Source organism: Gasterosteus aculeatus, chromosome 13 (assembly GCF_964276395.1).
Source record: "Gasterosteus aculeatus chromosome 13, fGasAcu3.hap1.1, whole genome shotgun sequence".
Lineage (NCBI taxonomy): Eukaryota > Metazoa > Chordata > Actinopteri > Perciformes > Gasterosteidae > Gasterosteus > Gasterosteus aculeatus.
Window position 1 is genome coordinate 4,032,136 of NC_135701.1, and position 12,741 is coordinate 4,044,876.

General features: G+C 45.4%; 2 protein-coding genes across 2 annotated transcripts in view; both read left to right on the forward strand.

Moving 5' to 3' along the window:
• The window catches only part of mccc2 (methylcrotonyl-CoA carboxylase subunit 2), an 11,448-nt gene extending 7,977 nt beyond the window's left edge, over positions 1-3,471 (forward strand). Inside the window, exons 13-17 of the mRNA XM_040195363.2 lie at positions 531-597; positions 785-941; positions 1,790-1,904; positions 2,500-2,585; positions 3,066-3,471. Coding sequence (XP_040051297.2) covers positions 531-597; positions 785-941; positions 1,790-1,904; positions 2,500-2,585; positions 3,066-3,183 — 543 coding nt within the window. The 3' untranslated portion in view covers positions 3,184-3,471. The remainder of the gene's footprint in view (positions 1-530; positions 598-784; positions 942-1,789; positions 1,905-2,499; positions 2,586-3,065) is intronic.
• Positions 3,472-7,790: 4,319 nt separating this feature from the next.
• The window catches only part of tmem8b (transmembrane protein 8B), a 34,275-nt gene continuing 29,324 nt past the window's right edge, over positions 7,791-12,741 (forward strand). The window contains exon 1 of the mRNA XM_040195361.2: positions 7,791-7,999. Coding sequence (XP_040051295.1) covers positions 7,909-7,999 — 91 coding nt within the window. The 5' untranslated portion in view covers positions 7,791-7,908. The remainder of the gene's footprint in view (positions 8,000-12,741) is intronic.

The window sequence follows — 12,741 nt, forward strand, 5'->3', positions numbered from 1 at the left end:
TCTCATCAGTGTGTCGGCCGACCAATGGGAGGGACACAGATGTGGTGCAGGACACAAATCAATACGGCGCCCGCGTCTCGAGGTACATTTTCACCCGGCGCTGATTCCTGATTCTGAGGCTTCAGTTATTCTAGCCGTTGAGCTGCAAACAACAGAACAAAAAGTTGTTTGTGCAGGAGAGTAAACGAGGGACGGTTTGTGTTGTCGGCCGTGATCTGATCGTTTTATCGCCGCGGGACGAGTTCCAATGAGCAGCTTCTGTTCGCCCTTTGTAGGAAAAGCCAGTGAGGTAACTGTCAGACACGAAGAGCACCTGAGTAATCCAGCCCTACAAAGCATGCAATGCTGCTCACGAGACACACGCTCCGTGTGTCCAGACGTGATCCAGACAGGATAGTCCGTAGTCCTGGTCACATGGTCATCGGCTGTGGATCGTACATGTCTTGTCGTTTTTTCCTGTGCCCTTTTGGGAAGTGTTTCTATTGTGGAGGGAATAAACTAGACTCACTGAATGTGAAATCCTCTTTCAGGGGACGCACTTCATCGAATTGTGCTGCCAGCGAAACATTCCACTCATTTTCCTCCAAAACATAACAGGTCAGTGGGAACTCTGAGGCCGTGGGGATTGTGGCCATTTTACTGCCTGTGTCCCTCCCATTGCACGGTGTGTTCATTATGATTGAAGTACTTTTAACATCCTGAAAGATGCACGTTCCTCACGGATCCTTCATCTTTAACGCGCCTCGACTCACCTCGTTTTTCATCTCCTGCATCTTCATCTCAGGCTTCATGGTGGGTCGAGAGTACGAGGCGGGCGGAATAGCCAAGGACGGAGCAAAGATGGTGACCGCGGTCGCCTGTGCCAATGTTCCCAAGATCACCGTCATCATCGGTGGCTCCTACGGCGCCGGGAACTACGGCATGTGTGGCAGAGCCTACAGGTGTGACCAAGTTAATGGAATACAGGGCTTCCCCTCGGTTTACAACTTCAGGAGGGGGGGCTAAAGCCAGAAACGCTTCAGCCGAGCGGGGGGAGGAGGGGAGAGGGGCGGGGTAGGAGTCACTGTGGTGCTCAGAGTTATTTTAGAAATGGGTCCAAAGTTAAAGTCTTGCATAAATGTGAAAAACTTTGTCTGAATAATATGCATCAGATGGCCTTGTGTTTTACATTTCTGTGAACGATACAGTTTGTATTTCATTTTTGGAATCTTTGTAGTTTATATAATAATTCGATCATTGGGATTCAAGTGTCCCGGCTCCCACCAAATGAACCACTCCTCCTTATTTTGTATTTATGTTTGTCCCGTATTGCTTCTGTGGGAACAATCGGACACCTTTCATTATGTGAGTGGTTCTGGGTGCTCAAAAGGCGTCATACTTTCCTCCCGTCTGCAGGAGTTCCCTCCCCACAGTTTGTGTGTGTCTGCGTTGTACACACACTTGCGTCGTGAAATGAGTTCTTGTCTGATTGAATCTTGGTCTCACTCTCTCGTTTTGCCAACTCTTTCAGTTTTGCATCCATTCAAATACAAAAAAACAACTCCAGTGGTGAGAATTCTCTAACAAATTTAAGAGCCATTGGAAACATTTATGCTGGTGTTCACCTTTTGGGGGGGAGATTTAGTATTCCTGTGAAGTGGTGCTTCTCTGGCCCGGCGCCCTCATCAATCACGTTCCGGCGTAGTTGTCACCAGATTATTACTGGCGTATTAAATCTTCATTATTGCAGGTGGTGGTTGTGGCTGCGCGGGTGATGGGCAAAATGACGACTCATGTCTTCTTCTCACAGCCCCCGCTTCCTGTACATGTGGCCCAATTCCCGAATCTCCGTGATGGGCGGCGAGCAGGCGGCCACCGTCCTGGCGACCATCACCAAGGATCAGAGAGCACGAGAGGGGAAGGAGGTAACTCCTCCCATTCATCATTCTGCAGCCTCAAATTGGCTTTTTGTGGAGCTGCTGCCAAAAAGCCCAACATTATGGAGAGCCTTTCCTTTGAGTAATGGTTCAAGACGTTGGGCACTTCTTCAAGGATGAAATGATGTCCGTGTCAAGTGTCACGCTGATGAATTGCCCTAAAGAGTGCAGTCGTCAAATGGGCGTGATTTAATTGTGTCCGGTGCTTTTAACGGGTGTATTAAGAGCCCATTAATGTCCTCAGGGTGTCTCCTCGCGTCCGGCGCTTCAATAGTGGATGTTTTCGTACAGGAAACAATCACAAATTTATTATTATTTTTTTTTTTTTTATCAATTTCAAATATGTTCCCCCGCTCTTGTTACCCTGTCTCCCCGTCCCCTTGCAGCAGGGAGCGCACCAGGGGCAGAGGTCCAGTCTGCAGTGACGTAGCAACGCTGTATATAACTGCTAGTGGCAGCAACCTGTCAATCGGCTTCAAATATTACAATATATATTTTTAAAAATTCCTTTTGCGTGATTGTACAACAAATCAACACTTTGATGATTGCACTTTAAATGGTTTGCTTATACAATGTTATTCAGTTCACAGCAGAGCAGGAGGCTGCCATGAAGAAGCCAATAGTGGAGCGCTTTGAAGAGGAAGGCAGTCCGTACTTCTCCAGCGCCAGGTGAGCTTTTGTTCATGACGTTCCTTCCCTGTTGGACCTTCTGCTAATGATCATCATCATCTTCACTTTTCAATGGGCTGCTTCTGTGGTGGACATGTTGCCGCGTCAGCAGACCAATCAAATATTTTAAATTGTACGTCTGCATTTGAAGAGGAAAGTGCCCAACTGAGATTGAAAGCACAAACTTGAACAGGAATGAATTACATAAACTATGAAGACAATAATCAAGATTGAGGCCAAATGCTGAACATACGAGACCAGATGTACGAGTTCAGATGTAATACACTGACCCGCTACTTTGTCTGGGTTCTCTTGTTGTTTTCTTTTGAATACAAATGTATTAAAGGTGGAAGATGTGCGAGGGAGTCGCTGAGAGAGGAGCCCAGCGTCCATATTTCTGTATTAAAGGGATTGATGAGAGACCGTCAGGTGTGGTCTAATAATGTGACGCCTTTTTCAAAAAAACAAACATTTTTACAGACTCTGGGACGACGGCATCATCGACCCCACCGACACTCGTCTGGTTTTGGGACTGAGCCTGAGCGCCGCGCTAAACGCGCCGACCAAGAAGACGCGCTTTGGGGTGTTCAGGATGTGATGCTGGCATAGCTCGTACAGCTGGGGACTCCAGATGTGCATTGTGCCCCAACTAGTCTGTTTTTGTAGTTTTGACTGTGAGGTGTCACCAGGTTAAGAGCAGAAGGTCCCGCAGCCTGGGATCAATCCGCTGTGCTTTGTGGGATATCTCCACTCAGAACTTGTGCCTTTTTTAACTGTTCCTGTTCGTATTGTGAATGCATCCCCTCTTTCCCCCCCTCACTCAGTCTATTCTTGTTTTGTTTTGTATCATCCTGTAAATTATGAAATATAGAAATAATACAGTCAAGAGTTGCAGTCTTTTTTATGTGGAACAATAACTGCTGCTATTACAGAATATCTGAAGAAAATCATTCTGCATCGGGGCGGCTTTGTAGCTGTAAATATCTGACTACGGTAGAAGCACACTCCGAATGCCTTTTAGACTTGTGTTGACCGAGGAGCTGATAAAATGATGCTTATGCAGCCTGGAGTCACTCGGGGGGGATTATTTAGCATTGTGAGCCTTGTGTTCATCTTTCATATCTATTAATTGTGCAAATATCGCGTTGCGTGCCGATGTATCCGTGTAGATGGCATGCTGCAGGCAGTGTGCTGAAGCTGAGACACAGAGGAAGAGTGCTTCACTTTACCAGCTGGGCACACTCTCCCCCCTCAGCCCCCCCAGCCCCTCCAGCCCACCCCCCTCCATCTATCTCTTCAACCCAACATGCCGCACACAGTTGGTACACTCACATATTTGTATAGACCATCTGAGCGCTCTTTGGCAACAAATGCCTTTTGTCTTTTCGTTCACTCCTTCACAGGACTTTAAGCCGGCAAGGATTTTACTGTTTTTAAAACGTCCTCTTGGAAAGCCAGCTGGGTAGATTTAAAAAAATAAAAGCTTGCCTGGAGGCCTTCCGCTCTGTCGGAGTGGAGCGCCCTGAGGACGAGAACCAAATGACTCTTGTCTTCCACCACTGGCAGAACTGCTCTGCTGGTTTCCCCGTCCCACTAAATGCTGTTGCGCCATCATCTGCAAAAGTTGGGCTTTCAGGGAAGTGAGGAAAAGCTGATGAAGTCTCGTCTATTACGGGTTCTCATGCTGTGTGAGTAAAAGAAACTGACCCTGTACGTGTGTGTCAATCATTTAGGATTTGACTAGTGGGCCTGATCTCCTGTTTAAGCCCAACTGTGATGTTTTCCATGACCCCAAACTTGTTTGTTTGCTTGTTTGAATTGACAATGTTGAGCATGTGTTCAAAATAAGAGTTTTTTTTAAAAACAAAGGCCCGAAGAAACATTTGTCCATTTGTTATTACTTCACTGAAAGTTTAGTAAGAAAAGGAATACATGGAATGTCAAAACTCAGCAGCGTCCACACGCAAACATGTACTGTACAAACCGAGAAATCCATGTGAAACAAAAGAACTAATATTCTCCTGTTTCTGAGAACTGCTTCCCGTTGTGCTGCATGGAGTCCACCAACCTGTGGCACCTGTTTTTTTTTTTTTTTAAGCCAAGTATTGTGTATATATATATATATATATATTCCACGTTTCCTCTGCATTCTTTGCTTTGCCTCAAACGGCCCCCCACAGATAAAGCCCGGGGGGTTTGGCCGCCCACTCCGTAACCATAATCTGGCCTGGAAACCAGGCGCGCTTGCTCACTGGTGTGTTCGGGCCCATTGTCTTGTGGAAACACACATTTCACTGGCATTTCCTCTTACAGTAGCATGACTGATACAGAACTTGAGTGTTTATTTCACCAACAATTACCACCTCTCATGTGGCACTTGTCACAAGTGAAGGTGATGTCCTGCTGAGGCCAGCCAGAGCACGACCACGACTCTGGTAATTCAAAGATCTTAAACTACTAATTTAGTTATCTTTACTCCCTCTACTAATCAACCATTTTTATCTCCCAGAAACATAAAATAGGGATCAAGTTCCGTAGGAACTCTTTATGGCCAAAAGGAGACACAGCAGAGGTAAGTGATTCTAACCTATAATTTCACCACCATTTATACAAAATTATACACTCGCTGGCCACTTTATTAGGTGCACCTTGCTAGTTAACGGTTGCCCCCCCCTCTGCCATCAGAACTGCCTTAATACTTTCAATATTCCTCAGAGACTTTGGTTCATATTGTAGTCAGTTTGCTATCTGTGTGTGTGTGTGTGTGTGTGTGTTATAACAGTCCACAGTCTTGTAATGGAGGGGGTCGTTATTACAATGACCTCTTTGTGTATTTTGATGTGTTCAACCTTAACCAGGATCCCTGAAATGCGATAAATAATAAACTGACACAATAGTGTGAGAGACGTCCCCGGGGCCACGATGCTTCACTGTGCACTGGCTGGCATTTACAGTTTGTTCTTTTTGGGCGGCAAATGACCCCCCAATCTTGCTTTCATCATTCCACAAAATGTTCTCTTGGTTTGATTTGGCGAGAGCTTCTTGACAACAGCTTGGCTTCACATAGTGTCTTCTGATTGAGACAGAACTCACAGGTGACTTTAGACCTTTGAGCTGGACTGAGCATTATCTTGGCTATTCAATCTTTTCCAATGGTAGTTTTCTTCCAAGCCTTTCTGGTTTTGGTCGCCATTTTAAAGCATTTGAAATCTTTTTTTTATCATTATCTACCCTTTATGTCTTCCCCTCTCCAATCAACTTTTCAAAGCACTCTATTCTTCTGAACAATGTGTGGAAAGACCCATTTTGCTCAGATTTTCAGAGAGAAATGCACTACGACCAGCATGTCCACTTGATGCTTTGATCCCCAGAGAAGAGCCACCTGCATGACACGTGTTTTTTTCACAGAATGACAACGTCACAGGTTGAAATCCACGGCTGCTTTCAAATTGAACAAAAAAAGGACCTCCTAACGTCTATTCCTATCCACTATTCCTTGACCTCTGTGGAAAAGGTCATGCAGTCAAGGAAAGATGGTTAGGAGAATTCATGAGTTCGGAAAAGAAAACTGCAGCTTTTAGGAGATCCGACTCCAATTTCACTAATGCAACGACATAAACAACCAGGTTCAAAGTATTACTTTATTAACAAGGTTGCAATATAATTGAGTTATGCTAACGGTTACTTGATCTGCGTTTCTCGTCAATGAGCGCCGTTTCTCGTGATACGTCTCTACTTGAATATGCACAAGCAGTGATTGGTCTGGTTAGTGATGTTGGAGTGCTATTGTTGTGAACACAACGGTACATCGATGGGAAGTAAACTAAATATTCCAGTCAAAGATTGAAGCAAACCCATGTTACGTGTCTCTGGGGCCGTTTTACTTTTATTAGATCAAGTTGAGTCCGTGGTCATAGCAGACAGAGTTATTACTACAATAACTCTGGGCACTTTAGTTGCCTTCACTGTGAACTCATGTGTTTTGTGAGGTGACTTATTTTGAGGTGAGCAAAAGAAAAAAAGGAGGGGGAGAAGTGGGCTGGATTTCCCTTCATGGCCACAAAGTGAAATCCATCCCACTTAAGCTATCAGGCCCTTGTTCTCAATTCAGTGGCATGAAACCGTTCGTTTTAATGATTCATTGATGTCTGACAGATTAAACCCAACCTGATTCAGGAGCTCATCCACTCTCTTGACAGATCTGCTTGGACAGTTATGACTCATGTTGAAGTCAGCCTAAAAATAATCAAGCCTGAGAGCTTGAGTCGGTCTTAATGTCCGGCTCCTGGAGGGAAATGGACCATTGCCTGATGGTGACTTCTTCTTTTGTCCCCAATGAGTCTGTAATCACCTGCTGAAGATGAGCGAGATGCTTGAAAATGAATATTTCTCAGTCCACAAGATGACGATAATGATAAAAAGTATGGATTGGATATTTGAAGGAGAACAAATCCATACAACAGAAATATTATTGTAATACCCTCCTTTTTTAGTTCAGTGCACTATGCCAATGACATAATCTGTCTATTTCATTAAGGTAACCTCGCTTTTATTTACATTTCTAATTACAAACTTTTTTTCATTGAATCTCAATATGTAAATGAAAAATACAGAATAAATCCTTAATAAGACACTTTTTTCATGTTGTATATGTTATATATCTAATGTCATCTAAAACCCAGAGAAAAAGCTGAATGATCTCACCTCGTTAATAGATATCAATCTGCCATCGGTTTGGTGCAAATGACATTCACTGCAATGCAGAAGAAGCGGCAAGTCCCAACGAGACAAAATGAGACATATTTGTCCTGTCAGGTCAGATGTTTTATAATCCCACGCGCGCGCTCACACGTGAGTAGGCTGCAGTTTCCTCCGGAGGTCCCCAGCTCTGCCGCGTGTGTGTGTGTGTGTGTGTGTGTGTGTGTGTGTGTGTGTGCGTGTGCGTGTGGGTGTGTGTGCGTGTGTGCGTGTGCGTGCGTGTGCGTGTGTGTGTGCGCGTGTCGGCACCGGACGCCGAAAGTGAAGAGCCTTGTGGTGCAATGTACGCCTGCACCGCCCCCTCCCTCCCCCTCCCTCCCCCTCTCTTCACCGTTGGGCCGTAGGTCCAATGAAATGAGTCGACATATTGAGGTTGTCAAATCAAAGCAAAAGGGGAGGAGCTATCCCGCCGTCGTCTGAATTACGTCATGCACAAACAGCTGGTCGTTGGCAAAGAAAAAAAAAAAAAAAACTGGAAAGGAGAAAAAAAAATGTAGACCATCAGAGCGACGGAGAAGTGCACCGGGCCGCTGCAGCCCCCTCACCAGATTCCTCGCTCCCAACGATGCGGCGACCGGAGCGCCCGGGTCCGGGATGCAGCCCCCCCGGGCTCGTCGTGCTTGTCTACACCTCTCTGTGGTGCGCGCTGGTCGGAGGTGAGTGGGGAGGACGGGTGCTCTGATCCGCGGGGGAGCTGTCCCTTTGGTCGGGGGTGCTGAAAGCCTCCTCCACACCGGCAGCAACGGCGGCGTCGGATCCCGCGCGCGGTCCGATTTCAGTCCCCGTTAGACGCGCACAACTCGCTGCGGTCACCCCCCCCAAACCGCAGCCGTTATCCATGCACGCGGAGCGGCGACCGTTACGTGACGCGTGGGGGACGATCGCTGCTATCCACGCACGCGAACCCACTTGATGGATGCCGATGTCGGTTGTGTACGTTACGGCACCGATGGCTGGACGTGGCACCCCGGGGTGCCGCTCGAGCTGTCGGCGGTTTCATTCGATTTGTTGGTCTTTGCTTTCTTTGTTGAAAAAGGGAGAATGAGTTGAGACAGTCGGTGTAATGCGATAAAAGATAAATAAAGAAACGGAAGCATTGGGCAATAAAGAATGTTTAAGTTACACTTGTCGTTTCCTCTTTTTGATTTAGTCTAGTTGGAAGAAAGGAGCAGATTTGCTTTATTTAGGTAGCCTTTCCGTTTTGGCTTCCTGTTCTGATAAAATGTACAAAAGTACATATGTGTAGTGTTTTTCTGGTGATCGCGGTGTCCCTCTGACCAGGCGCTGCCTGAAGACAGACAGACACAACGCCTCTGCATGGTGAGACAACAATGAAGCCTTACCTGCAGCACACGCTGTACCTCCTGCTGTGCTCGGTGGACACCTCGAAGAGTCTCTCGGGACGTTGCGGTCCCCTGGCGGACTTGTTGCTGCTTCTCTCAGTCTCTATTTCTTTTGTAATTTGTAAATCCTTGGACTGGGTGGAAGTCAGTGAGATTGCTGTCCTGGATTCCTGTGGTTTTGTTTCAGTGAAGAGGATCATTGTCCCAGTGCTCAGTTTGTCTGTCCAGTGGTTTGTAGGAAATGATTTCATTTCATCAAACACGTTTCAACCAAATCCTGTGTTTTTATTCAATGTTTTAAAGGATGGCTTTTCATTCTTTCTCCTGACTTTATATATATATATATATATATATTTTTTTTAAGATAGCATCTTAATTGTGGAGGATTTGTTTTGGAGAAGCAACATTTGTGGTTCCAAAGAAGGCTTTCCCCACTTCAGCATTCAAGGCTAAATCTCCAGTGGAGATGACAGAAAGCAGGATTATGTGTGTACTGAACCCCAGACGGAGTAAAACAGTGCTCGTTGAACATTCCTCAGATTACTGAATTCAGAGCCTTCATCTTTCAATGTCTTTAGCTGGCAGGCAAACCAGCAGTTTTTAGATATGTTGCTGTGTTTACCCCGTTTGACAGTCAGTGTGATGACACACGTTTGTTCATAGATGTGCCAGTTTGGTATTTCATTTTGGTAAAACTCACTTTGCCATTTCGTTCTTTTATTCTATTTTGCGCAATGACCGATGATGCTGATACGTTTCAGATGTGTATTTGTACACCTTGGTGCTCTACGTATGACAAAAACAAATCACAATGTTAAAAAATGAACACAATATTGAGCATAGAGTGAGTGCACTGCCGCAAACAACAAGAAACGGAAATTGTACTTTTGCACAATTAATTGATTAATTTACTTTTTTTTATTAAATAGCTACACTGTGGAGCATTGATCACTATCAGTGGCTTCCGCTCAGCAAAGAAATTATTATTATTAGTCCACTGGTTAATGTGAAGCAACTCATTTTTAGTTAAGAGCGATATTCTCTTACTGAAATACTGTCTACAGTGTATGCTGGAGACGTTCAAAAACAAAACAAAGAAAGATTGGACCAAGTTGTGAAAAATAAACTTATAAAGTGCATTTCCTTTGTTCCTACCCTTAAAGGGACAGTTCCTCCCAAAGTATAACAATCTATTTATCAGTCCGGGTTGGAGATTTCGCCCTTCTTTCTCATATAACAGAACTAGATGACACTCAAAGTACATTAAGGAATAAAATAGTACATTTGTAAACCTCAAAAGCATGCTTTCTATTCACAATCATCTCACTTGCCCCAAACACTGATGTGTGCATGCATGCGTGTGTGTGTGTGTGTGTGTGTGTGTGTGTGTGTGTGTGGGTGCAAGCTCACTTTTAATGTAGCAAAGGGGATCTTCCTCAGTCATTATATTTTCTAAATAACGTGCTTTTTAACTGTCATCCATAACACGTCTCATCTCCAGATGTGCTAAACTGCAGAATGTATTCCCTCAAGCATCTGTCTGACCAACCAGAAGCTGGGGATGAGGAGATGCTGTTATTAACACCGAGCTGTGATCTGAGGCGGGAAGAAGTCTGGTTCTTTCTGCGTACTGCAGCGTTAGGGCCGCGCTCAGTCCGTCACATGGAACCAGTTCTCATCCTCAGTCGTAATCGGCGTAATGAACGTTCTCGGAAGAGCCTCGATGCAAAGACGTCTCACGTGTGGAGGAGCCGGGATGAGAGTGAACTGAAGGCCAGAGGCTTTGTATGGGATTACGCTTCCGCTCTTTGACAGATGGCGTCATTCTTTTGAGTTACTTCCCCCAATTATTCTGCGTTTATATTCAAAGGTTGCTTCCAAAGGTTAGTGGCTGCGTGAGATTTGAGGCCTGGGGATAGTACGTGGGGGGGCGCGGGGGGGTTCTGGAAGAGCCATTTCTTTCCTGTTTTCTATAAGAAAACACGCTATATTCAAGACAAAGCTGATGCTGTCTGCAGCATCCATGCGGCTGTGTACCGGCGCTACTTGGTGTCTCTTTGCCCCGTGTCTCTAGCAGGGTAAAAAGAAAGGCAAAGGTACGCAGTTGTAAATTACAACATCAGTGCAGTGAGCTTGCTTACTCTTGGGCTCCAGCTGTTTTAGGGGCACACATACTTTTCATTGAATCCCCAAAAACGACATTTGCAGGGTTTTACCGTTTTTTTTATTAGTGTTTGAATTGGAGGTGAGATAAATGATCCACCAAAACGTTGAACGCCATCGCCGTGGGGACTCCAAGTGCAGATGGTAGAATCTCATGAACACAAAGGAGAGCGCGCTGCAAATGGGGAAACATTCTCCTTCTGTGAAACATCAAGCCTCCCCGTTGTTCTGATGAAATGCTGCTGCTTTCCTATCTCCTTACATCTATATTTATGATAGCGCTAATTTAAAAGATGCAGGATGTTCCGGTGTAGCAATTAGCTGGTTCCAACCACCCGTTGGGCGTTGCTCGACAGCTCGCGTAGATTACACCTGTCACGTGTTGTGCTTGCTTTTATATGCAAGCCTTCGCTGGATGTAATCCAAGATTTGACATCATGCAGGGTGGCGAGTGAGTCTGCACACATCTGCATACATGCATCTCCCTCGCCAACTTTCTGCTGTCACGTTTGGATGAACGATCCAGGTTCAAGGAGGAGCTTGGAGTTCTGACACTTCAGACAGAGAAACGGTAAATGGTCGTCCATGCCAGCAGCGCTGTGATGGGCGGCAAAGTTGATCTGTCGGATGGTGGATCACTCCAGGACGAAATCTCTGGACAATTGGACCAAACCCCGACCTGGCCAATCACAGCGTAGATTTAGACAGATCTAAGGCTGGTGTTGGTAGACGTTACGTAATAGTGATAGAGAGGGTGGAATGAGATAAACATTTCTGATATGTTTCAGGTAAAAACTACGGAGCTAACGTTAGCGGCCTGTGTTAGCACAGCATTAGCCTTTGTTAGCACTTCTATGCTACGCTTGCTCCTTTTTGCTTTTTAGTGGTTTTGACCGTGGACAAAGACTTACCTGACTTTGGGGGAGCAGTGTTTTATTGGCTTCTGGCTCGATGTCTAGGTAATGTAATGTGTCCATCAGGACCAAGACCTCCTGCCACACAAACACAACACAAAAGTTTTTTTAAATTTAAATTCATCTTGCACTATGTTGTTCTTGCACTATGTTGTCATATCTGTCTTGTTGACCATTGTCTTACTGTCTGATGTTATGCACCAACCGCCAAATCAAATTCCTTTGATATGTCTGACATATTGTGGTGATACATGTTCCTGATTCCTCATGTAAAGCAGCGACCGTCCTCTGCTTCCGGCTATAAGGCCCGACCCTTTCCGTAAGAAGTTAAAGTCGTTGTGTTTTCCTATTTGCCGTTGTGTTTTGCACTTCAGGGCCACCGTCGCTTCTCTCTGGAAAACCACTTTTTAGTTTTTACCAAAATGTAATATTCATTTAGGAAGTGCAGGTTTTAGCCGCATATCAGTTGCTAGGAGGGTTGCCATTAAATTTCACAGGATAAAAAATTGTCCCCACTGAATAAATTCTTTCATCTCATTACTTTTTTGTCTGACACCACCAGTGCAAGTTTTCACTTACCCTTTGAAAAATCCCCACGTCAACTAAATGGATTGGCACAAAATCTGGTAAAGACACTAATGGGCTTCTTTGCATTATGCAGGCTTATGCTTCCTTGCGTCCTCCTCCGGTGACCCTGGACATCCTTCTCCCTCCACCATCATGCAGGATCTTCCAATCCACTAAGAGTGCAGATCGAGTAGACGAAAAGCAACGCACAGCTGATGCAGCTGTGCCACACGTCATATTTAATTGACGTCTCTATAAAATACCCTGTTGCCCCCATCCCCCTCTCTCCCTCTCTCCTCCGCTCGTGTCTCCAGTGGGCGGTGACTGAGACGGGAGAGACAGGCGGGAGGGACGCAACCGAGGAGACGCGTTAGCATAATGAAAAAGCTTCTCAGAGGATGAATGCTAATG